The sequence below is a fragment of the Lampetra fluviatilis genome, chromosome 8, assembly GCF_964198595.1.
Source record: "Lampetra fluviatilis chromosome 8, kcLamFluv1.1, whole genome shotgun sequence".
NCBI lineage: Eukaryota > Metazoa > Chordata > Hyperoartia > Petromyzontiformes > Petromyzontidae > Lampetra > Lampetra fluviatilis.
This window is the reverse complement of record NC_136282.1, coordinates 15,749,975-15,775,055: the sequence shown is the minus strand read 5'-3', so window position 1 is coordinate 15,775,055 and position 25,081 is coordinate 15,749,975. Positions and strand designations below refer to the sequence as shown.

General features: G+C 57.8%; 2 protein-coding genes across 2 annotated transcripts in view; one reads left to right on the top strand and one right to left on the bottom strand.

Annotated features, from left to right (window-relative positions):
* Positions 1–2,373: 2,373 nt before the first annotated feature.
* On the top strand, positions 2,374–12,020 carry LOC144933952 (interferon regulatory factor 5-like). Its single transcript, XM_078859302.1, has 9 exons — positions 2,374–2,568; positions 3,932–4,096; positions 6,876–7,053; positions 7,680–7,729; positions 8,437–8,782; positions 9,232–9,491; positions 9,912–10,071; positions 11,348–11,478; positions 11,789–12,020. Exons 2-9 carry the CDS (start codon positions 3,935–3,937, stop codon positions 11,927–11,929), a joined length of 1,428 nt encoding a protein of 475 aa, XP_078715428.1. The 5' UTR covers positions 2,374–2,568; positions 3,932–3,934; the 3' UTR covers positions 11,930–12,020.
* Positions 12,021–14,249: 2,229 nt separating this feature from the next.
* The window catches only part of LOC144933951 (uncharacterized), a 46,672-nt gene continuing 35,840 nt past the window's right edge, over positions 14,250–25,081 (bottom strand). Inside the window, exons 12-19 of the mRNA XM_078859301.1 lie at positions 24,179–24,317; positions 23,041–23,104; positions 21,275–21,518; positions 19,188–19,660; positions 18,648–18,741; positions 17,457–17,531; positions 16,473–16,664; positions 14,250–14,996 (exon numbers count right to left, since the gene is read on the bottom strand). Coding sequence (XP_078715427.1) covers positions 14,478–14,996; positions 16,473–16,664; positions 17,457–17,531; positions 18,648–18,741; positions 19,188–19,660; positions 21,275–21,518; positions 23,041–23,104; positions 24,179–24,317 — 1,800 coding nt within the window. The 3' untranslated portion in view covers positions 14,250–14,477. The remainder of the gene's footprint in view (positions 14,997–16,472; positions 16,665–17,456; positions 17,532–18,647; positions 18,742–19,187; positions 19,661–21,274; positions 21,519–23,040; positions 23,105–24,178; positions 24,318–25,081) is intronic.

Sequence of the window (25,081 nt, the reverse complement as noted above, 5' to 3'; positions counted from 1 at the left end):
GTGGGCGAACCACTGCACCACCGCTCCCCGCCAAGACGCATACAGGGAGGTATTTAATGTCCGCAATAAATACCATAAACTGAAGTTATTCTTCTCTATTATTTATGAATATGATTTTAATTCAGTAAGCGTGAAACTCAATAACTAAGTCAGTACAAGACAAACAGAACACCACTCGCTATGCGAATACCTTGTCTGTGTCGCACTCCAATTACTCCCACCCCACTCACTCCCACCTCACTCACACTCCACTCACTCCCACCCCACTCACACTCCACTCAGACCCAGTCCACTCACACTCCACTCACACCCCACTCCACTCACACTCCACTCACTCTCACCCCACTCACACTCCACTCCCACCACACTCTCACCCCACTTGCACTCCACTCATTCTCACTCCACTCACACTCCACTCACACCCCACTCTCACCCCACTCACACTCGACTCACTCTCACCCCACTCACACTCCACTCCCACCCCACTCTCACCCCACTCACTCCACTCACTCCCACTCCACCCTCACCCCACTCACACTCCACTCACTCCCACCCCACTCTCATCCCACTCACTCCCACCCACTCCACCCTCACCCCACTCACACCCCACCCACACTCCACTCACTCTCACCCAACTCACTCCCACCCCACTCTCACCCCACTCCCATCCCACTCACTCCCACCCACTCCACCCTCACCCCACTCACACCCCACTCTCACCCCACTCACTCCGACCCCACTCACACTCCACTCATTCTCACTCCACTCACTCCCATCTCACACTCCACCCACTCTCACCCCACTTGCACTCCACTCATTCTCACTCCACTCACTCCCACTCCACTCAGTCCACTCTCACCACACTCTCACCCCACTCACTCCCACCACACTCACTCTCAGTCCACCCACTCCCACCGCACTCTACTCACTCTCACCCACTCACCCTCACCCCACTCACTCCCACCACACTCTCACTCAGTCCACTCACTCTCACCCAACTCTCACCCCACCCGCACTCCACTGACTCTCATCCCACTCAACTCGTACACTTCTCTCACCACCCCTCCTCATCGCTCTCTGCGCCCTGAGCTGACCTCATGCAACTCCCCCACCCGCCCGTCTGCATCACCGCATCACTTACTGTCATGCTGTTATCGGCACGTCTCCGTGTGCTCATGGCAGGTAAAGATATCCTGCAGGTGTTCGCTGGCCTCGCGTGATTGACCGTGAAGGAGGAGGAGGAGGAGCAGGATCTTTCGAAGACAGCTTAAAAGCTTCCCGGCACGCGTGTGAGAGTCACCACCACTACCATCACCACCACCATCACCACCACCATCACCACCACTACCATCATCATCATCACCACCACTACCATCATCAACACCACCACTACCATCACCACCACGATCACCACCACGAGCTCGGCTCGTTGTAACTGGACGCAATTCCTCACTGAACATCTCGGCTCGCCAGAGATCCTCCAAGAACGACAGGTGAGCGACCTTCATAGATAACACATTCGCCATGCTCAAAACAACTCCACTATCTTATAGGTTTTTTTTTATCAGACCAGGTAAGGCCTCACTGAGCTGTGTAGCTCTTTTTCAGAAGCGACCTGGCCACAAACGATAGCTCAACGAACTGGCTCATCATCATCATCACGTGGGCGGTTCGAGCAGCCAAATAGTCTGCAGCTGCTCCAAACCCGGGGCTCAGCGCAGCCTAGGGAGTCGCGTGCGGCTCTTTAAGCGACTGCTTTGGCCGCTCTTGGAATGTTGAGGTTTCTTTAAAATGACCAAATTCGTAGTTTCTTCCTGCGATTGATTTTTATTGTGACGGGGGGAAAGCCGGAGAGGAATTCACGCGACCACGGGGAGAGAGAGAGACGCAAACTCCAAATATGCAGCAGCAGCAGCAGGCATCGTCAGGGTCGGGATCGAACCCACGGGCTCCTGCATGCCCCGCGAGGTAGTCAACATCTCATAGCCACCGCGGCGCCGTGCCCCTGGGCGGAAATTCCCCGTGGCGAACGGCGCGGGGGGGGTCAAGGAGTGTGGCGCGGGGGGGTCAAGGAGTGTGGCGCGGGGGGGTCGAGGCGTGTGGCGGGGGGGGGTCGAGGCGTGTGGCGGGGTGGAGCACGGAGTCGGCCGGGTGGCGTGAGAGAGGAGATGATGCGCGCTCTCGTGATTCACCAACAGCTTTAATGTAGCGAGCAAACTGATCGCTTCCATCAAGAGCATAGCCGACATTCGTCTCTCGCACGCGTGTCACGTGACACACGTGTCACGTGACACCAGAGCACGCGCCTGCGATGTACGCGGAGTCGCCCAGGTGTCGCGTTGACGAATGAGAAGCTGCGTGGGCGGTGACGTCATTTCTCGCTACGTCCGCGTTTCCGGGTGGAGGTTTCTGCTCAGGCGTGGAGAGTGATCCACCTCGCGCGTGATCCACCACCTCGCCCGTGATCCACCACCTCGCCCGTGATCCACCACCTCGCCCGTGATCCACCACCTCGCCCGTGATCCACCACCTCGCCCGTGATCCAGCATCTCGCGTGTGATCCACCCCGTGAGTGCCAACTGATCCACCCCGCGTGTTTAACCCCGTATCAGCTGATCGACCCCTTGAGTACCAGATGATCCACCCACGTGATCCACTCCGCGTGTACCAGCTGATCCACCCCGCGTGATCCACCCCGCGTGTACCAGCTGATCCACCCCACGTGATCCACCCCGCGTGTACCAGCTGATCCACCACACGTGATCCACCCCGCGTGTACCAGCTGATCCACCCCGTGGCTTGTGACATCGTCGTATCTGCAGTGTGGGGGGCTGTGCCGGTCGAGTTGGAGCTGTGGGCGCCAGGCTCGACTCGACACCTGGGCGACTTCACATCGGACAGCTTCAGAGACACGGGACGCACACAGACTGCTGTTAGCGAGCGCCTATTAAGGCTGGAGGGGCTTTGCCTCCCCAGTGTTGATGGATACAAACTCGCACACCGAATCTGGCACGCTACTCAGGGCCGTGTTGGACATCGCCACTGGTGGCAGCCGTGGCCTGCAACGGCGCCGTGGCCGCAGGGTCCACCACGTCAAGTGCAGTGCGCCCGCTCCCGCACCTCCGATGGTGGCAACTCAGACCGTGAGATGTGGCGGCGGCGGCGACTTGGGGAGGCCCTCATCCAACAGTGGACTGATCATGGCTCGTGATGATCGATATCGTGGGCCATGCCTGTGATGTCAGAGGCGACGTGATGAGTGATGTGGCGGCTGAAGAAGGCGACGTCACAGGCGATGTGTAATGCCCTGGGTTGGTGGTTGGTGTCTCAAGCAATGCGGGCAGCCACCGGCCTCCTGGTGTTTGGTGATTCCTGGGACGGCTGATCTCCTGCGTGATTGCTAACATCACACTTGATATCTGGGGGTCACGGTTCATGTCCTGTGCGATGTACAACACCACGCGTGATATTCTGGGTGACGTTGCATCTCCTGTGTGATGGTTGACATCTCCTGTGTGATGGTTGACATCGTCTGTGTGATGGTTGACATCGTCTGTGTGATGGTTGACATAGTCTGGGTGATGGTTGACATAGTCTGGGTGATGGTTGACATCGTCTGGGTGATGGTTGACATCGTCTGGGTGATGGTTGACATCGTCTGTGTGATGGTTGACATCGTCTGGGTGATGGTTGACATCGTCTGTGTGATGGTTGACATCGTCTGGGTGATGGTTGACATCGTCTGTGTGATGGTTGACATCGTCTGGGTGATGGTTGACATCGTCTGGGTGATGGTTGACATCGTCCGTGATTATCTCCTGGGTGACGGCCGACCATCGCGCGCGACATCCCGTGGCGCCGGTCCACCTCCTCGTCCGTGCACGGTCACCGCCCTCGGTAATTGTCCGTGTCCCGCATCCCCGCACCCTAGGCCATGCCCGGCAAGGGCCACACGCTCCTGCGGGACTGGCTGGGCAACCTGGCCGACGCGGGGCTCTACGGCGTCGCGTGGGAGGACGACTCCCGCTCCGCCGTGCGCATCCCCTGGGACAGCGCCAAGAAGCGTCTCTCTCGGGACACCGACTCCATCTTCCGGGTGAGCTGCCCCCACTCCCACCCCGTCCACCCCCCGGCTGCCGCTGCTGCCCACGCCGAGCCCCCCACTCGGGAGTGGGCACCAGGCGCCACGGGGACTCGGGCGCCCGGCCTGGGAGCGGGGCAGGGATCGACATTCTAGATGTGAAGCTTTCGTGACTGCAAGGATTCATACTCTTAGGTTTTTTCGGTAAAGTCACGTGGGTAAATACAGTAAATTTAGCTGTGACGGTCCCACCTGATGACGGAGACGTGTGTTGCCTTCAAAACGTCGTGATTTATTATTTTATTTCTATAATTAGCTCTATTATTTTATTATTTACTTATATTTTTTACCTACGTGACTTTACCGAAAAAACCTAAGAGTAGGGATCGACATCTCACCAACGGCCACATTCCGGGTGATTTGCCAGTGAGTCCCACACGTGGCGTTTGACCAGATTTCACATTGGTTAGTGCTGGTTGATAGAACAATGGGCTTTTCTACACTGCCCTCTGCTGATAATGACTGCGGCATAGCGACCTGTTGGGAGGTGGTGTGTGCGGGTGACGGCGTGAAAGAACATGAGAGTGCGTGCTGTGTGGCACTGAGATCTATTTGTGCCAGTGAGCCGCGGAGTGCGAGCGAGCCGTGCAGTGTTGGTGAGCGTGCGGTGTTGGTGAGTGATGTTGGTGAGCGGTGTTGGTGAGCGTGCAGTGTTGGTGAGCGTGCAGTGTTGGTGAGCGTGCGGTGTTGGTGAGCGGTGTTGGTGAGCGTGCGGTGTTGGTGAGCGGTGTTGGTGACGTGCGGTGTTGGTGAGTGATGTTGGTGAGCGTGCGGTGTTGGTGAGCGTGCGGTGTTGGTGAGCGTGCGGTGTTGGTGAGCGTGCAGTGTTGGTGAGCGTGCGGTGTTGGTGAGCGTGCGGTGTTGGTGAGCGTGCAGTGTTGGTGAGCGTGCGGTGTTGGTGAGCGTGCGGTGTTGGTGAGCGTGCAGTGTTGGTGAGCGTGCGGTGTTGGTGAGCGTGCGGTGTTGGTGAGCGTGCGGTGTTGGTGAGCGTGCAGTGTTGGTGAGCGTGCGGTGTTGGTGAGCGTGCGGTGTTGGTGAGCGTGCAGTGTTGGTGAGCGTGCAGTGTTGGTGAGCGTGCAGTGTTGGTGAGCGTGCAGTGTTGGTGAGCGTGCAGTGTTGGTGAGCGTGCGGTGTTGGTGAGCGTGCGGTGTTGGTGAGCGTGCAGTGTTGGTGAGCGTGCAGTGTTGGTGAGCGTGCGGTGTTGGTGAGCGTGCAGTGTTGGTGAGCGTGCGGTGTTGGTGAGCGTGCGGTGTTGGTGAGCGTGCAGTGTTGGTGAGCGTGCAGTGTTGGTGAGCGTGCAGTGTTGGTGAGCGTGCAGTGTTGGTGAGCGTGCAGTGTTGGTGAGCGTGCGGTGTTGGTGACGTGCGGTGTTGGTGAGTGATGTTGGTGAGCGTGCGGTGTTGGTGAGCGTGCGGTGTTGGTGAGCGTGCGGTGTTGGTGAGCGTGCGGTGTTGGTGAGCGTGCGGTGTTGGTGAGCGTGCGGTGTTGGTGACGTGCGGTGTTGGTGAGTGATGTTGGTGAGCGTGCGGTGTTGGTGAGCGTGCAGTGTTGGTGAGCGTGCAGTGTTGGTGAGCGTGCGGTGTTGGTGACGTGCGGTGTTGGTGAGTGATGTTGGTGAGCGTGCGGTGTTGGTGAGCGTGCGGTGTTGGTGAGCGTGCGGTGTTGGTGAGCGTGCAGTGTTGGTGAGCGTGCGGTGTTGGTGAGCGTGCGGTGTTGGTGAGCGTGCGGTGTTGGTGAGCGTGCGGTGTTGGTGAGCGTGCGGTGTTGGTGACGTGCGGTGTTGGTGAGCGTGCGGTGTTGGTGACGTGCGGTGTTGGTGAGCGTGCGGTGTTGGTGACGTGCGGTGTTGGTGAGCGTGCGGTGTTGGTGAGCGTGCAGTGTTGGTGAGCGTGCGGTGTTGGTGAGCGTGCGGTGTTGGTGACGTGCGGTGTTGGTGAGCGTGCGGTGTTGGTGAGCGTGCGGTGTTGGTGAGCGTGCGGTGTTGGTGACGTGCGGTGTTGGTGAGCGTGCGGTGTTGGTGACGTGCAGTGTTGGTGACGTGCGGTGTTGGTGAGCGTGCGGTGTTGGTGAGCGTGCGGTGTTGGTGAGCGTGCGGTGTTGGTGAGCGTGCAGTGTTGGTGAGCGTGCGGTGTTGGTGAGCGTGCGGTGTTGGTGACGTGCAGTGTTGGTGAGCGTGCGGTGTTGGTGAGCGTGCGGTGTTGGTGAGCGTGCGGTATTGGTGAGCGTGCGGTGTTGGTGAGCGTGCAGTGTTGGTGAGCGTGCGGTGTTGGTGAGCGTGCGGTGTTGGTGACGTGCAGTGTTGGTGAGCGTGCGGTGTTGGTGAGCGTGCAGTGTTGGTGAGCGTGCAGTGTTGGTGAGCGTGCAGTGTTGGTGAGCGTGCAGTGTTGGTGAGCGTGCGGTGTTGGTGAGCGTGCGGTATTGGTGAGCGTGCGGTGTTGGTGACGTGCAGTGTTGGTGAGCGTGCAGTGTTGGTGAGCGTGCGGTGTTGGTGAGCGTGCGGTGTTGGTGAGCGTGCAGTGTTGGTGAGCGTGCGGTGTTGGTGAGCGTGCGGTATTGGTGAGCGTGCGGTGTTGGTGACGTGCAGTGTTGGTGAGCGTGCGGTGTTGGTGAGCGTGCGGTGTTGGTGAGCGTGCGGTGTTGGTGAGCGTGCGGTGTTGGTGAGCGTGCGGTGTTGGTGAGCGTGCGGGCGAGCGAGGCGCTGACGTGGTGCTCGCGCTCCTTCCGCTGGGCGCAGGCCTACGCGACCATGAAGGGCCGCGTGGACTCGTCGAAGCCGTCCGACTGGCGCCAGTCGCTGCGCTGCGCGCTCGAGAAGATGCTGGAGTGCGAGACGGACGGCGCCAAGCTCAGCCCGCCCGAGCTGTTCCGCGTCTACCGCCTGTTTCCCCGCACGACGGGCTGCTCGCACAACCGTGAGTCGGGGCTGGCCTCTCGTTAACCGGCGCTGAATACGCTACTGAACCCCCCCCCCAACCCCACCACCCACCACCACCCCTGACCTCTCCCACTCTCCCCTATGTCGTCGAAGATAAAAAAAAAATTGGGTTTGGCCACCAAATGGTCTGGACAGATTTTGTTGTTGCCCTCCAGCACCTTGTGCTGAAGGGTCTAAAGGCCACAATGTCTCTCCGACTCGCCAGCAAGTTGAAAAACAATTCTCACGGCCTACAGGTCAAGCTCATCAGTAGTTGCACACACGCACGTCATCCTGGACTGCGGAACGCATAGTTCCGACTGATAGATGTGTCCTTCCATCATGCCTTGCATGCTGCCTGTATAACGCAGACAGCAGTCTGCTGGAGTCGACTAGCAAGAGTTGACTTGTGGCAATCTTATTTTAGACAGCGGCAGCATAAAAGAGACAACTGTATATCGGTTTCGTCTTTGTTCGGGATCTTGGGGGTAGTTTAGCCATCATTGCCTTATGTCTAGGGGGGGCTTCGTCTGGACAGGCCCTCTTCCTGGTCACTGAGAACACGGATGGAATTGCCACCACCTCTCTTTAACGCTTCCTCCGTTTTTTGTCTCACTGTTGCAGAGAGAACAGCAGAGGTCTCTCAAGTGCCGGAGTTCCGGGCAAGTGAGATGGTGAGTGAGAATGTTGAGTGAGATGGTGAGTGAGAATGTTGAGTGAGATGGTGAGATGGTGCGTGAGATGGTGCGTGAGATGGTGCGTGAGATGGTGCGTGAGATGATGGTGCGCGAGATGGTGAGTGAGATGGCGAGTGAGATGATGGTGAGTGAGATGGCCAGGGAGAGTGGTGGTGGGCAGGATAGCGTGAATGTAAATGATTGGTCCTCTTGCCCAGTGGTCGTTAACCACCTCGTTCTAGAGGCGGCAGCAGCTGCAGAAAGCGACCGAACAAGGTTTGGGAGTTGCAGCGATTGTTTATTTGTTTTCACCGAAGGAAAAAAATTCAGTTTTTTTTCCTTCGTGCATTGCTCCAAAATGCCAACACAGTATTCATAACGCGGTTTTGTTTCATGAGCTCTGCAGTCCTCTATATACTAAGATGTATTGAGCCAAATAATGAGTGTTCGTACGCGTTTATCGGTGGGATTCTTGGTAAGAGGTGCAGTTGACAATGCAACACTTCCTCATGATGGGGCCTACGACAATGTTTGAAAGTAATCGCTTTAATTGTCGATGCGTTTGCGGTCATGTGACTTGCTGACCCTCGACGAGTGAGCAGTGGTTAATAAGTAAACGAGGACGCGTGGATATTGTAATTCCTGGTGAAGCGTGGTTGATACGCAAAAGGGCTCGTGGAGCCTAACCTGTTCTCCTCCCACAGTCACATCTCCAAAACTCGTTTGGCCAGATGAATATTGAGCCTCACTGTGCGACTCTGCTGGCGCGCGGCATGGGAGAAGACCCCGTGCTGTGCCCGCCCCTGGAGACGACAGGGACCTTCCGTGGCCCCGAGGTCTGCCTGGCGCCGGGCACCCAGGAAGAGGTGGCCTATCATCTGGACCTACGCATCGCCCTTCCTCACCACCACCACCACCACCTCCCGGCGCCGGGCGAGTTCTACCAAGGCGGGGCCGTCCAGCCCTGCGTGCACGACTCCAACGTGTCCATGGAGAGCGTGGGATCCTTCCAGGGGGCGGCAGTGGCACCAGCGGTGATGGAGGAGTTGGGTAAGTAGCTGCGTGCACATCTGCGCGTGCCGTGTGCGCATGCCTCTGCCTGCATGCCTCTGCCCGCACATAGCTGCAGACGCACGTACCGTGCGAGGTGTACGCGTGCACGGTACGAGGCACACCGTGTACGCGCACGAGGTGTACCGTGTGAAGTGTACGCGAGCACGGGACGCGCACAGGTGCGCACACGCAGACGCGCCTCTGTGCATGCGTCTGCTCGTACCTGGCCTCACGACTGCGCATGCGCACGCCAAACATGCTCGGACCCAAACACAAATCCGCGCGTTAGGAGGGAGATGATTCAAATATTGCAAATCGGCGGTTCGCATATGCCTGGTGAACACTCGTCATCTGCTGCAGCAGTCCATGTAAATCATTTCCACCCCCGCGCCCGGTTGTAAATTTGCGTTTCTCCCACGGGGTGGGGGTTCCATTTTGCCCGCCAGTGCACCGGCTCAAGGTGAGCATCAGCTACTTCGGCCACGTCGTGCTGGTGACGGAGGTGGCCGCCGCCGCCGGGGTGCCGGTGGGCTGCCTCGTCTGCAACGAGGAGTGGGAGCCCAGCGAGGTGGCCAGGTACAGCCTGCCCGGCATGCCGGAGCCTCGCGTCCTGCGCCTGCCCGCGCCACCCCCGCAGCTGGAGGAGATCAAAAGGCAGGAGGTCGCGGAGAGAATCTCCATCATGGGCAATGGGCTGCTGCTGGAGGTGAGTGCTTGGGCAAGTGGGACGTTGGCCACGAGCCCAACCCCAAAGCCTCGCCGCACTGGGCCTGACAATACCAGCCAATTGCACGGGCCCCACGACTCAGCCAGTCACACTAACCACACTATATACCTGCCCATAATTTAGCCAGCCATACACTTACACTAACTAAACACTATCACAATCCCTTCACCATAATAACTAGCCAACCAGCCCCAAGCACAAGCCATACCTGACACACACCCCCAGCTGTGTTGGTTTGCGCAGCCTCCATTTCAATTTTCATTTGCTTTACACTTTTCGTGCCGACTGGGCACGTGATGGTTAACGCTAATTGTCGACCGCCGTCACCCTGGGGCTAACGGGAGGGAGTGCAGGAACCTGCCCTCCGACCCTCGTGACCGTGCGTTCTGCCCGCCGCAGGCCACGCCGAAGGGGGTGGAGGCCACGCGCCTCTGCCGCTGCCGCGTCTTCTACTCGGGGCCCGGGCAGCACGCGAGCGAGAGGGCCAACGCGCTGACGCGCGCCGACAAGAGGACGCGCGCTCGCACGCTGCTCTACGACTTTGCGGACTTCCTGCAGAGTACGTGAGCGCCGCGGCCGCCACGACGCGCTCGCCACGACGCGCTCGCCATTAATGGACCTTTGTCGTTCTCCTGTCGTCCCTTTGGATGTCCCTGTCCGCCGAGCTCTCCCCGCTTGGGACGCCCATCGGGTGGAGGAGGAGGCTCCATCAGGGGGGGTTGGGGCGGGGGTGGTGGCGGAGATGCAGGAGAGTTGAACTGCAGGTGGGGAGCAGTTTGCCTCCGGGGGCCTCAAAGGAGCGCGCAGTTTTATTAATTCTTAATGGATTCTGACGGACGCGACCACTATTTGACCGGTTCTGCCTGAACTCCGCCTGTAAACAATTCTAACTTCAGAACGCGACGGATTAACGCTGCAACGAGCATTTGCCGCATGTTGCAGGGGTTCGCGGTTCGAATGCAGTGGTCGCACTGGTTCTAACTGCGGGGTCGATAACCGAAGTAATACCATGCACGCCGTCTGCTTCACGGTAGCCGTCAAAGTTCCCAGGACGTCATTTGCAAGAGTAGGCCATTGTGTGCCGGACATCAGGATCTACATTTGCAAAACTTGGAAAATGACACCACAAGCTACTTGATTTGGATCAGACAGCAATCGTCGTCTCCCACTGGCACTGATGCCCCCTGGTCTCTGGCGTTCCCAGCTGGTGACACAATTTACATTTTCAGCATCTTTCTACTCAAAACGAATGTTGGACAGCGCTCGGATCCAATTGGGAGGCAATTGGTAATTTTTGTGGCAGGAATCCGTCTCCCAGGCCATTAGATACTTTAACGCGGTTACATTTAACACCACCACCGCCGCCTTCGTAAGAATTACCTGCGACCCATCACCGGGTACGCGCCCAATCTCATCACGAGAGTGGACGGTGCTCGGAGGGGCGACCGCTATGCGCAGATCGGTATGGGGCTGCTGTGGAATTTGGAGGTGGACTGCAAATGTACACGGTGAGAAGCAGAAATAATGATCACGCGGGGGACTGTGCAGCGAGTGCCCGGGTCACCATCAAACACGTTGTGATGGCGTCGTCGTCGCGAAGCTGCCTAGGCAGTGGTGCACAAGCGCACACAACAGGACCCCAGCACAATCGTCAACGTGGTGGACTTTGGAAGGAAAGTTATGAATAAGAGTTATTGCCTGAAATGCCACCTACAAGCAATTTTATATATTTTTTCATTTTAGGGCAAGAATATTATTGACGAATGAGGTTTGTGTGTTAATGGCCGCGCTGGCGACCGTCGATTGACCGATGTTCCGTGCCGCGTGCGTCACAGAGATGAGCGCCTGGTATGACGGTGGCGCCGACGCGCGGCGGCAGCCGCCCCCCGACTGCGACGTCGTGCTGTGCCTCGGCAGCAAGTGGCCCAACGGGAAGGCCGCGCACAACAAGGCCATCACCGTGCAGGTGAGCGCTTCCTAGCATGCCCTGATCTATCCACCGCCGGACGGACGCTTCCCCAAGCAGGGCCCTTGTTCCCCGCGAGCTCGCGATGCCACGGCCCGTTCCTCGCGCCATCCTCCGGTTGCCACTCCCGTCATTAGTCTCGACCGCCGGCCATCGTCCCGTCCAGCAACGACGCGTTCCTCCCTATCTCTCACCTGCACGCGTTCTCAAACCAGCACGCGGCGTTCTCAAACCAGCACGGGTTAGACGGTGGTACGCGCGATGCGCAAACTCGACGCGTGGACCCCGACCCCTCTCGCGCCGCGTGCAGGTGACGCACATCCACTCCGAGATGCTTCTGGCGACCGCCACCGGCAGGGAAGACCCGGAGCTCTCGGTCCCCAACTCCGCCGACAACTTCCTCTCCATGATGCGGCAGCTCCGCCGGTCGGACTGCGTCGAGTTACAGTGACGCGGGCGGCTGGTGGCCGGCCTCACCGGACGGGGCCCGGTGCTCCCAATACCTTGATGTAAATGTGGGAATCGACTTTTGTTTTAACGGAAAAATATGTCGCGTGAAGGATGATGTACATTAATAGCAAGGTCTGGTATGTTAATAGCAATACGTTGATTTTTAATGTTGACAAACACAAAAGTGCACATTCTCTCTTGTGAATTAAAATCAACAATGTTTATCGTGACGTTTGCGATGAAGTGAATTATTATTATCCACGCACGTCACGGTCCGTTCAAATTTAATGCCACAAGTCCGAGAAACGTCCATCGAGGAGACGGAGCGATGCAATCGGCTCGTGCGTGGGTGGATTATTAGATGCATGATTGTGAGAGATGGTGACAGCCTGTGGGGGGGGGGGCATTCATCCATCAGTGGATCGATCACGGCCGATGACGACGCGGTGAGCGTTTACGACCACCGCAGCAGACCCTGGGGGTGTGCCGGAAGCCCCGGCCGAGGGGGCTGCTGCTATCGTTACCCTGTTGGACGCCGGGCTCTCGCGCTACGCTTGGTTTCCCACTCGCAGTCTGCCACGCCGAGCCAGAACCAAAGCGATACGCTCAGCCTCGGCAGACATTTCAATCTCTCTCGGGGCCGGGAGGGGACAATGACCGCGTCCACGCCTCGGGTTCTGCTGGAGAGAAAGAACCCGGCCGGCACCTCCTGCGCTGGGCCGGCTCGGCACGGCGCGGCTGTACCGGTGGAAAAAGTTATTTGAGAGCAGATCCATCGCCGATGACCACCGGGGTCCATCTCTGACAGGAAAAACATCATGGGACCTCCTTTGCCAGTAACAAAATATGATAATAGGTTTTTCCCCTTTTTCTGGCAAACAAAACAGGTGTTAAGATGTTAAAACACCGAACTGAAACCTGACGCCAAAAGGCGTTACACGCCCTTTGGCGTTCTCTGGTCTAACACCGTTTGAGACGAGGCTAAAAAGAAAGCTGCCTCTGGTGTGGACCAATCAGTTTCAAGGACAATGCATATATTATCAGTGTTATTTGTTTGAATTCTGAAAACAAGCATTGTGCAGACACGATTCCTTGTAAAACGTTTCAGTTTGGTGTTTTTACATCTTAACACCTGTTTTGTTGCCAGAAAAAAGGGGAAAACTCTATTATCAGGAAAAATACACGGACGTCACTGGGCGAGCCTTGTTTTGGTTCTTGTTATCGACACAAACACAGTCTTGCAGTTCAATTACCCCCCCCCCCCCAACTAAAAACAACGCTTAAACCAGAAACAAGCTCCTGCTGCAGCCACCGACTACGGTAGAACCGTTCCGCGTCGCGCTCTGCCAGCGTCACACCACGAGCCGCCAACGATGCCGCAGAGAGCGCGCCGTGAGGACGCTTAACTAGCCTGCGCCTGCGCGCGCCAGTCCGTGTGTGCGTGGGCTTGTGCGTGGGCTTGTGCGTGGGCATGAAGACGAGGCCAGGGGGGGGCGGGGGAACAACGGTCGACGAAGGATGAGCCACGGGAGATGAAGGATCCTTTCGTCATTCAGAGAAGTCTCTCTCACCTGCAGCCCCGCGGTGGAGGTACGGGGGTGGGCGAGTGTGTGGGCGGCCGTGCAAGCGAGTGGGCGGGCGGGCGAGCGGGGCGCTGGCTCTCGTTGGGATTCATTAGTTCCAGGTCCGTTGGGAACGCGCGACGAGGTGATTCGAAGAGAAGCCAAGTGATTTCTCTGCCGAACGTCGTGATGGCGGGGTGCCGTACCGGAGGACGGCCGGCACGTGCGCACGTGTAGTAGCCGCAAGCTTGACCGAATCGAGTCCGAGTCTGTACATGGGAAGACGAGGCCACGAGGCCCCCCCCGCCCCCCGCTTGGCTCACGTCGCGAACTTCAGGTAAAACCCTGAAAAAATAAAAAAAGTTACAACCCGTCTTGGTCGGGGGACACGGCCGCTCTCCTCTTGGAACAAGGACGTGCCGGTGGGCGCGCTTACCCCAGCTGCACGGCAAGATAAATACACTCCCACCCAGCCCTGCAGCAAGATGGTGATAAAATAAATACAATGATGATAATAATATTAAGAATACAACTACAAAAAACCTTGTAACAATCGCACGGCTAAACACACACTTGGTCATGCGTTGGGCGCTAAATGTGACGAACGGTGCCGCTCTTCGCCAAACCTCCACGCTGCTCGTACGCTTTGATCGGGGTGGGCAGGAGGCCGCGGCGGATGCTTCCTGTGGCGGCCCCGCAGTCGCCGCTGCCGCGTCCCGCGGCCCCCCCACCCCACTCCCGGGGAAGCCCCCCCCCCCCCCCCTACATTCACGCCGTGCAGCTCCCGCAACGCTCGGCAGCACTCGCTTTGGCACTTGGTTTTTCCCAAAATAGTCGCGCGTCCAAAAACTGGGTCTCGACGGGACGAGCGCAGGGTTCGGCGACGCGCACGGCCACTCGCACTTCTCGAGACGATCGTCAACCGCGGCCGCGAGATGGTTTCCCGCCGGGGTTCGTTGGGTCATGTCGCTCGGCGGCTGACAGCCGCTAGGGGCTCGGTTCGGCAGGATCCAGCCTGGCGCGCTTGGATTTCGGTTCGCCGCATTCGGCGTCGCTGTCCCCGCCCCCGTCGCCGCCCGCGGACGTCGAGACGTCCTCGGCGGCCTCCGCCGTCTCCACCTCCACTTCGGCGTCCTCAACCACGTCGGCTCCGGCGCCCTCAACCACGTCGGCTCCGGCGCCGGCGTCCGCATCCAGCGCGCCGCCCACGTCCGCGCTGCCGGCGCCCACGTCGGCGCACGCGCCTCCGCCGTCCGCGCGCGCGTCCGCCGTGCCGCTCGTCCCGGCGTCTTCGCTCGTCCCGGCGCTCGGGTCCCCGCACGCCTCTGCCGTGTCCACGGTCGCGAGCCCGTCCGGACACACGCCGGCAGCGTCCGCCACCTCCGCTGCTGCGGCGTCCACGTCGGCGTCCTCGGCCAAGTCTGCGCCGCACGTGCCGTGCGTCTCGCTCGGCCCCGGGAACAGCTCCCCAAGCCGGTCCGTGACGTGAGCCTCCAGCGCGCGGTGCTGTGGGTAAGCGAGGACATCCTTATTAGCCACGAGAAATCCACTGCCGGATGAAGGCCCGTCTCCAAGCTGTCACCATCTCGCACGGTCTGGCGCCCACATAGAAGCGAATTTCATCGCTCCATCTCTTCGCGGTGGTCGTCATCTCGGGCGAGTTTCATCCTCCCGCCATCATGTAACCTCCGCAAGCCCATTAACTTTTCTTGACAACCTGCGTAGGTTCTCTAATCCACGTGTTCCATTTCTTTCTGTCTGTGCAATCCCATGCAAGCGCGTCTCCATGCGCCTATGCGCACTTTTGAGTTTACGTTTCCCAAAGTCTTTAACCTACAAATGTTTTCAAATGCACGTGTTCCTCTTTCTGTTGCTGAACGTGCCCGTTACACAGTCTTAAGTTAACGACCACGACTTAAAGCAGCGGCAGTCGCACGGGGAGACCGACGCCAGGGGGCGCTGTTCCCTGTGGATGCGACAGACAGTTGGGACAAGTGCTGTGAACAAGCACCTACAAAGGCAGGCACGACACACCCGGCCACCTTTGTCTCCCGAGTGGCGATGTTTCTACACTGCACCAGGTACTCGCTTGAGGCTGGGTCTACCTCGGGGAGGCCCAGCACCGGTCACGACCTCTTGAGCCTCCCGGCCACCTCCCACCGGCGAACGTTTTGGTGCCAAGGCAACGATCCCACGACTCTCAAAGCCAGATTAGCTGCTGTGTCACGGCCTGTGACCCGTGGCCTCAAATCACTACCCCCCCCCCCCCCCCCTTTGACAGTGGAGCTCACTCGCTGGCATAAAAGAGACTGACGCTGAGAGAACACAAAAGCAGAGGCGCCACCCCCTGGGTGAATGAGCCGCTGCTCTTCAGAGACGCGGTCTCGCCGACGCGTCTGCCGTGTCAGCGGAAACTATCAGGGGCTCGGCGCTCTTTGTATGGCGAAGGCAACGACGTGGAGTCGATGGCGCGTTTCCTAGGACCGAGACGCTCTCCACATAACCGCGCAGAAATCTCCCTCCAGCAGTCCATGCCGTCGTCTCCCTGCCCAAGGATCAAGGGACCTTCCTTTTTCCCTCTGCCTATGATGACTCACTGCCTGTCTTTCTTTCTCTATAAAATAAATGTTTCTCTCCAGCATTCTGAGTTGCGCTCACATTCAGGCACTATTAAAATGAACATTGCATTGTATTGTGAGCACCAGCAAACACCAGCACCGGCAGATGTTGAGAGGCTGGGTTGGGGACATCGTGAGTAAACGAGCTACGTTGGCCTGGATGTGCACGGCACCGGTTACCCAGCGGCACTGGTTACCGAGCGATGGTGGCTGAGATGAGGGTATCCCTCGGTTAACGAGCCGTTCGGTCTACGTGCGAGTCAACGAGCGCAGCGCGCCAGCGTGGCCGTGCGGCGCCGCGGAGCAGGAGGGGGCCGGGCGCACGTGAGGCTCGCGAGGCGGCGCTAGCGAGGCGAACACTCACGTCCTGGTGTGAGCGCAGGCCCGAGCGCAGCGCCGACACAAACTCCTCGGGGCTGCCGTACGGCTCCGCGGAGTCGGGCTGGAGTCGCAGCCTCACCGCGTCCAGCCAGCCCGGCAACGGAGCGTCGCCACCGTCGCCACCGCCGCCTCCGTCGCTACCAGCTTCCGTGCCATTCATTTGCTTTTCAGCTTCCTGCGGGGGGGAGGGGGGGGGGCGATTGTCAGTGTGTTATCGTGGTATTTTCTTAATTTGAAAACATATTATTCATTCATTAACATGCTTTGGAGAAACCCGTCCTGAAAAAAATGTACGAAATGATGTACTGCTGGATGAAGGTGACGAGGGTTGTTTAACCCATACTTCACCAAGCTGCGCGGTGCAGATTGGGGGGAAGGGGGAGGGGAGCTGCTGGGAAAGATGGATAAATGATCAAAGCGGCCCGATTGTGGAGATTCACAGTCACAGGAGCACCTCCAGGTATGGGTTTCTCACGCTGGATTTTCTTCCTGTTTAAAATGTACCACCCCCTGTCCGTCTACTGCTGGGAGAAGGCTGCCCTGTCAGTCCTGGGGCTAGGTTGATCATACGTCACGACCATGGGTCGCTCTCACGTCGTGTCTGAAAGGGCTTATTTAATCTCCTGGTCAAATAAAGGAGACTCGCAGACTGAGTGACCACGGGTTGGTGAAAGCGAGCGCAGGACCAGTTCACTGATGTTAGTTAGCCGTGGCCAGGAATCGAACTCGGGTCACTAATTTCAAAGGGGAGTGCCGCGAACCTATGCACCACTGCTCCAGCCCACGCTGCAGCAGTTGTGTTGTCTATCTAGAAGCACCCAGTGGTTTACGTGACTCTTTCTGGTGGCTACATCGGTGGACTGAACAGCTGTGACGCTGGCGTGGGCCCTGTGGTGGGCGACGCTGGCGAGCCGGCCGGGTTGCCTGGTGAGGGTCGTTAGCGATCGGTCTCCGCGGGTGAACTCACCGAGACGCCGGTGCGCGGAGCGCTGGGCTCGCTGGTGATGCGGCACAGCACTGACAGCAGCAGCACCTCGCAGCGCTACGCACCACGCGGAGGGGTGATTAGCACCGCACACACGCACAGACACACACTGCGCACAGACAAAGATCCTCCGTACAGCCTTAACAGACTGTTGGGGCAAGTGCTGTCAGCGAGCACCTATGAAGGCCAGAACGGCACATGAGATGGTGGGTGGCCAGCACCACGCCCGACCACCTTTATTTCCCTAGTGCTGATGTTCATCACGGTTGGCTACGTGCAGCGACATTTCACTCCACTATTGTTATATTATTACTCTGCTCGTTTACCCAGGAAAGCCTCACCGACTCTCAAGGCTATTTTCAGGTGAGTCCTGCCACGTTTTCGCAGTAGGGGGGCGATGTTGCTGCTGTGTGTGATCGAGTAATTTGCAGAGTAATCTCTCAGCATACTCTTTGGTTCTTTCGGTAAAGTCACGTATCATCATCATTAGGTGATGATTGCTTGTGTTGCAATCGAAACGTCGTGATTTAATTTATTTTATACCTACGTGACTTTGCCGAAAGAACCAAAGAGTGTGGATCCCTGCAGTCACGAAAACTTCACATCTAGATTAATCTCTCAGCGTTGCGATGTTTTCTCCGATACCAGTCACACAGTGTTGTTGTTTTTAGCGATGGGAGTAGAGTGGAGAACCCGGAGCAAACCCATGCAAAACAGGGGAGAGAGAACATTTAGACTCCACGCACAGAGAGGCACCCGAGTCGGGAATCAAACCCAGGCCCCTTCTTGCTGAGGCGCGAGAGTCACCGCTAGTTGGGGTACCGCTGTGGCGAGATGTTAACTACCTCGCCTGGTAGACAGGAGGTCATGGGTTCATGGGTTTGACCCTGACCCGGATTCCTGTATATTTGAAGTTTGCATGTTCTCCCCGTGGTCGCGTGGATTTATGTCCGGCTCTTCCGGTTTTTTCCCCTACATTTAGAATTAACGTGTGTATTTGGCTGCTATAAATTTACACACAGTACGCCACTTTATTAAGCTACCATTTGTGGCCAGATCGCTTCTGAAAAAGAGCTACCTGGTAAAGTAAAAAAAGTTGAACAATAGTTTTAAAAATAGTTGTGGGGCTCGTTTGAGAAGGTGAGGAAGTTAGAGGGCGGCTCGGCCACTCACCCTCCGCTCGCCGGCTGTCACACCATCCCGCGCCGTCTCCGCCGCATCTTCCTCGCAGTCCGGGCCGCGGCACAGGCCACAGCGCCAGTCCCCGCTGGACACAGGGACAACATCGGACGTCATGGTGCGCGAATCGCCAACGATCCTCCGCTTCCGGCCGTGTGTATGTTTTTTGTTACCCTCACAATGCTGCTTCAGCTGGGAACAGTGTTTGTTGATTTAGCAGAAAAACAGCTGAAATGCACAAACACATCTGGGCTGCAGAGTGCCAACGGACAGAAACACTTACCAACCACACTCACGGGCTGCAGCGGGCTGCCGACACGAAAAAATATCACGCATATTTCAACAGCAGATGTCTGCACATGGTGTCCAAGCGTGTGTGCGGGTGTCGGTGTGAGATTACGTGCATGTTGAAAACTAATTTCTTTAGAACTGCTTCTTGTGTTTAGTTTTTTTCCTTCCCCCGTACCACCGATTAGCACGTTCGGCTACATCCGAGGGTGCGCGTGCGACTGTGCCTGCCACTCCATGCCGTACCCAGGATGCTCGGAGAGGACGGGCACGTGACAGGTCAGGTGATACCGCCCCCCGCACTCCGCGCAGGCCAGCACGGGGGCATCCGCACCGCACACGGCGCAGTCGCCCTCGGCACCCTCGGCCATCTGCTCCGGCGCCGGCTCCTGCGCCGCATCGTCCCCGCCGCCGCTACCGGCGGCGCCGTCGCTCCCCGCGCCCTCGTCTCCTCTCCGCAACGCCGAACTGCTGTCCGCGCCGCTGGCACCCCGGCCGGTGCCCTCGGCGCCGCGGTGTCCGGGCAGGCCGGTGGTGGAGTCGGGCTGGCTGTGTCGGCGAGGGGAGTGGCCGTGCCCGGCGCCGCAGTGCGGCGTGGAGCTCGCCGCGTAGTCGGCGCCGTCGAGCCGCTCCTCCTTGATGCGCACGGCGTGGATGGGCAGCGACTCGCAGCTCGGGTTGGACAGCGGCGGGGTGAGGATGCTGTCGGGGCTGCTCAGCTGTGCACGCACACACGGCGCACACGGGGGCGCATTTCAGATGTGTACGTAAATACAACCTGCGCGGCTATTTTAAATAAGCCAAACAGGTTTTTATTTCAATAAAAGCAATATTTACTTATGTCCTCTCTCTTATAACCGCCAGACGACGTACAATGGTCCAATAAAAAAAAGGAAGGAAAATGTATTTTGAGAGATTCCTGAGCAGCAGCACCTCATGAGCAGGGCTTAACGTCTCACTGTACGAATTTCCGGGTTGCTGCTCGACTGGAGCAGGTCGTGGTCACGCTACCTGTCACACGACCTACGTGCCCGAAATATCTTTCCAGGTCAGCGAGCCGGACGGAGCTGAGATGACTCCGTGCTAGTGAGAGACATGCCGACCGTTTCCCTTGACACTGCCCCGGGTTCACGCATATTCGCTCAACAGCCAACGGCACAGCGAGCGGATCGCAAGCGCAGGCTTGCGAGGTCACATCCTGGTTGGGGGTTGTCTCTGCCCATGGTTGGGGTTCGACAAAATGATTATCACTTCGTGGGGGAAGTCAACTGCAGTTGTCCTAAGGATAGAATCACCCCCTTCATAGTAGCGTGGAATTTCCGCTACTTGCGGCTCAGGGCTATAAACAGGGAATGAGCACCAATGCCACAATGCTCATTCTGAGCAGAAAATCGCACCGACGTTTCTGAGATGTGGGTAACGTCGCCCAATTATCCCAGGACAGCCCCACCGAGTCTCAAGGCACTGTACAGAAACAGTGGGAATATTTATTTGAAAGCGTCAATCACATGCAGAGGATAACAGGTCTTGATCGAGGGCTTTTCATGAAGATCCAAAGACTTAAATAGAGACTAAAATTTACGAGTAACAGATCCACCATTCACATAGATCCAAAATGTATTGCATCAAGAACCCTCATCCAACACAACGTGGATTCATAAAGAGGGAGCTGCGTAGTGGATCGCCACTTGACATTCAGCCCAGAGGTCGCCGCCACGATTCGATCTCCCGGAGCGGCCATTGGGAAAAATGCTCCAAGCTTGATTCCTAATTCACCCCTCCCCCGCCTCTGTCCACCCAGCAAGCATGAGGGAGTTTACCGCAGCAGTTAGCCTTTGAATGGCATGTCCGATTAGCACGGTTATCATGGTTGGCTACGTACGGTGCGAAAGACGTTCAACACACATACATAGATGTCCACCACATGTGCACACTTATACTATAGGCAGAACAAGGCAATCGGTAGGGCTCGAGCCTGGACTTGAACGGAAGCGAGGAAATCGACGGCACGTGTTGGGCGGCCTTCGCCACACACACTGTACGCACCGCCGCCACTCTCCCCGGCAAGCACCGCCGGCATGGACGAGGCAGCGTGGCACCACCTCCACCGCCCCGTCCTCATTAACGGTGCCGTTGGCCACGACCGTGCAAAGGCGTCCTCTATTTACACCGCCCCCTCCCCACAACCGTTAGTCTCGTGCGTGCACGAGCGAGCGTTTAAATCCTGGGGGACGGAAGCCGCGAGCCAAGCGAGACCGCTGCCTCCGGGGGGGCTCCCCGTCATTCGCCGTCGGCGCCGGCGGCCGCGGTTTCCGCACGCTCCGCGTTCTCACCACGCAACAGGCGCTCCCGGCGGCGCCGCCCCCGCCGAGCGCCGCCTCCTGCTTCACGCTCACGCTGTTGGCGGACGCGGGGGGCGCAGCGGTCGCGGGAGTCGCCGATGCCAACGCGTGGTGGTGGTGGTGGTGCTGCTGCTGCTGCTGCCCCCCGCACGCCGAGCCCCTCTCGGCGAGCGCCGTGCCGGGCTCGTGCTTGATTCGCTCGAGGCGCACGTATGGGACTTTGGGGGACGCGGAGCTGTGGGGTGCAGGCACGCGCACACACACACGCGCACGCACACACACATGCACGCACACACACACGCGCACAATGCCCACGCGCGCACACGGGACGGCCGCGACGTCAACGATGCACCGGTTCGTACGTCAGTTCAAATAAATTGTCATGCACGTGCGCTTGTAAAAATCGTCAACAGCAGCCATGATCAATCCACTGCTGGATGAAGGCCTCTCCAAGCTACCACCCCTATCAGGATCTTGCGATGCAAGAGGCACTGACGATTTATGCGAATTAAAGGATCAGAGAGGTGGTGAAGCAGTGGTCAGTGCACTACGGTGTGAACCAAGTGACCTCAGATTTCTGGCCATGGCTAACATCAATGGTGAAAAATATCTGAACCGATCCCAGATAACTCCACCCCTTCACCAACCCACACTTGGTTTTTCATCACCATTTCAGAGCAGCATCTTCTTCAGCCAAAATGCTACATTAGCATGTAATAATACTAATAATTTATAGCCCTACATCAATCCACTGATGGATAAAGGTCTCTCCACGCCACGTGGGCCATGGGGGTTGTTTTGACCATACTTCACCCTGCTGGTCCATGCGGGTCGGTGAAGGGGTGAAGGGTACCCACGAACCGGTTCAGATTTCGCCCGCCACTGGCGTTAGCCGCGGCCAGGGTTCAAACTCGGGTCACCGGCGGGTTTGAAGCGCGGCGCGCCGACCCAGCGCGTGCCACCACTCCACCGCACACACAACGCAATTTAAAATCAACTCATCCGTCACAGCAAGTCTAACACCGCCCCCCCCCCCCCCCAATTTAAATGAATGGTGCCGCTCGACCGCGGGGGCGAATGAAAAGGGACGAGCGTCTCCGGCCCCGACCTGGGCGAGCGTGGTGGTGGTGGTGGGAGGAAGAGCCCCCCCACTGATTGATGAACCCCATGTGCCGTTTGCGGCGGGGGTGGGGGGCTCAGCTCCCGGATCGTGGCAGCCAAAATAAATACGTTGGGGTCGCGGTGTTTAATCACACGGAGGGGGGACTCTCTACACCACCCCCCAGCAGCTGGTTCTCATCGGCAATACACACACACACAGCCCCTTTGCTAACCGAGTTCGACTCCCAGCCACGGCTGACATTGGTGACGAGTGACGCCGTTAATCAGTCCTGGGGCTTCTCCAACCCGCACTGACCGGCGTGAAGTATGGTCAAACAATCCCACCGACAAGGCACGACGCGGTGAGGCCTTAATCCAGCAGCAGATTGACAAACAGATCCACGTGATTATTATTATTATCCCTATTATCATTATAAATCCCCATTCATTGTATTGCAGAACCTGTAAAGGTGCAAAATGGGGTGCTCCACTCTTGAAGAATCACTCGTGGGTGACAAGCCTGAGCAATTGCACGCGAAGGCAATCGCTCAGACGCAAAATCTCGACGGATCGTTTATTACTCGCGGAGAAGAGGATGGAGGGGGGGGGAGGGGCAGGCGTGGGATAGCAGGGCGGGGGCAGCGTGGGGCAGTCACCTGCCGTGGCTGCCAGTGCTGGAGGCACTGGAAGGCCTGATGGGCGTCTGGCTCGCCACCGTCACTGGGAGGGCGGTAGAGGGGGGGGGGGCGAACACACGCACATGGACACGGACGCGGCAGCAGAAGGGTTATTCCTGCAGCGGCTCATTATGCGTTTAGTTTGTTGTCCTCCCCCCCGCACCGTCGCCTAGCATGGTTGGCTACGTTTGTTGCGAAAGAACTTCAACATGCATGCATACAACATGCGCTGGTGTGGTGGTTACGGTGGGTGTGTGTATGCGTGTGACGAGGGTGGTGCTGGCTACCCACCCCCTCGTGTGCCAGCCTTTATAGGTGCTCGTTAACAGCACTTGCCCCAACAGTTTGTTCAGGCTATACGGGGGATCTTTGTGCTGGACAAGCAAGCGAAGGTGCGCCGCTTGATGCGTTACGTCAAGTCGTGCGCGTGAGAACCGAGTCGTTTATTCACAGCTCACCGAGTGGCCACACAGTGGTTGGCGTACGGCGCTGCAAACGCGGCGAGATGAGTTCGATTCTCAGCCATAGCTAACATCAGTGGGCAAGTGCTATTTGAACCGGTGCTTGGGCCTCGACAAGGTCGACTCAGCCTTAAATGAATGGCTGGTGCAGCATGTAAAAATCAGAATTGGAGAAACAAAGGTGGCCGGGCATGGAGCTGGCCACATTACCTCCTTGTGCACCACGCTGACCTTCATATGTTCTCTCATAGCACTTGCCCCAACAGTCTACATTAACCATGTGGGTATTATTTGTCTTTTGTATGTGTGTGTGCACGCATGTGTGTGCACATGTGTTTGTCCGTGCGCCTGGAAGCGCACGATATTGCGTGCGTGCGTCTTCACGCCAGTGGGTGGCACAGCGGGGAGCGCAGGCGGTGCATCTGTTGATCATCTCAGCCAGTTAACCCGTAACACCTGGGTGTGTACCCGTGATATCCTGCCAGCGAGACCTTCCGCACTTTACGTGACAGCCTCAAAATGCATTGAGCCTTGCACAAGTCCTGCTGTTATGTCGCCCCGCCATTTAGCAGTGAGTGGCGGCTGTTGATGTTGCTGTTGCTGCTACTGCTGCTGTGGTTGTTGCTGCTGCTGCTGCCGCGGTGCACGCCACGTACCGGGCGAGTGCATGGCGGACCCCGGGGAGATGGAGAATGCGGGGGAGGTGAGGCGGGGCGCGGGGCTGGGCACACCGTCCGCTAGGGCCCCGTTGGCGTGAACCGCCGCCAGCTTCAGCACCGATGACACGTCCTCAAACTGCACGAGACGCGGGAGCGGCACGCACGCACGCAGGCACGCGAACACATGCGCGCGCACAAACACGCACACACAGATGCACGCAAGCACACACGCACACCGCCGTCACGCGCTCGCTAACGCACCCGACCGGACTGCTGTCCCTGCACGTGATACTCAGTCATACAGAAATGATAAAATAATTCCTATGAAATTGCTTTGATTTGTTTTGTCAATTATAATATAACCGAGCTGTGGGTATCAATTTCCATTCGGGAAAACTTAACAGCGAGCAGTGCACCACCGCGTTGCCAGCCAATGGCCCTGGAGGCTGACGTTTTACAACTCACTGTGAGGCCACTTCAACAGTCCTCTTCTTCCACACCAGGGGGTGGTGCTGCTGTACGTGTGGGCTCCAGCAGCTTCACAATGCCGCGGTATAACGCAGCACAGCGCTGCACCGGTCCTCGCATATATAGCAGAAGAACTCCGTTTTTGTGTCTCTGCCAGTAAGCCAAACAGCCGACGGGCATTCCAGAGCAACACTGTCCAGCAGCGTCTGTTTGGGCACCAGGGCTGCGCAGTGAGGATGTCGTGGGTGATCAAGTTTGACTAAAACTAAAAAGGAGACCAAATTCTGCACAGGTTTCCACTTCATGGGTTTCATCAGCAGTGTCATGTATGTACACGTAGAGGCAGAGAACAGAGTTCTGCTTGTATATGCTGTTACCCAAATGAATTTTGTGAAACAGAAATCCCGGGAGGCAAAAACCGATATTTTTTGT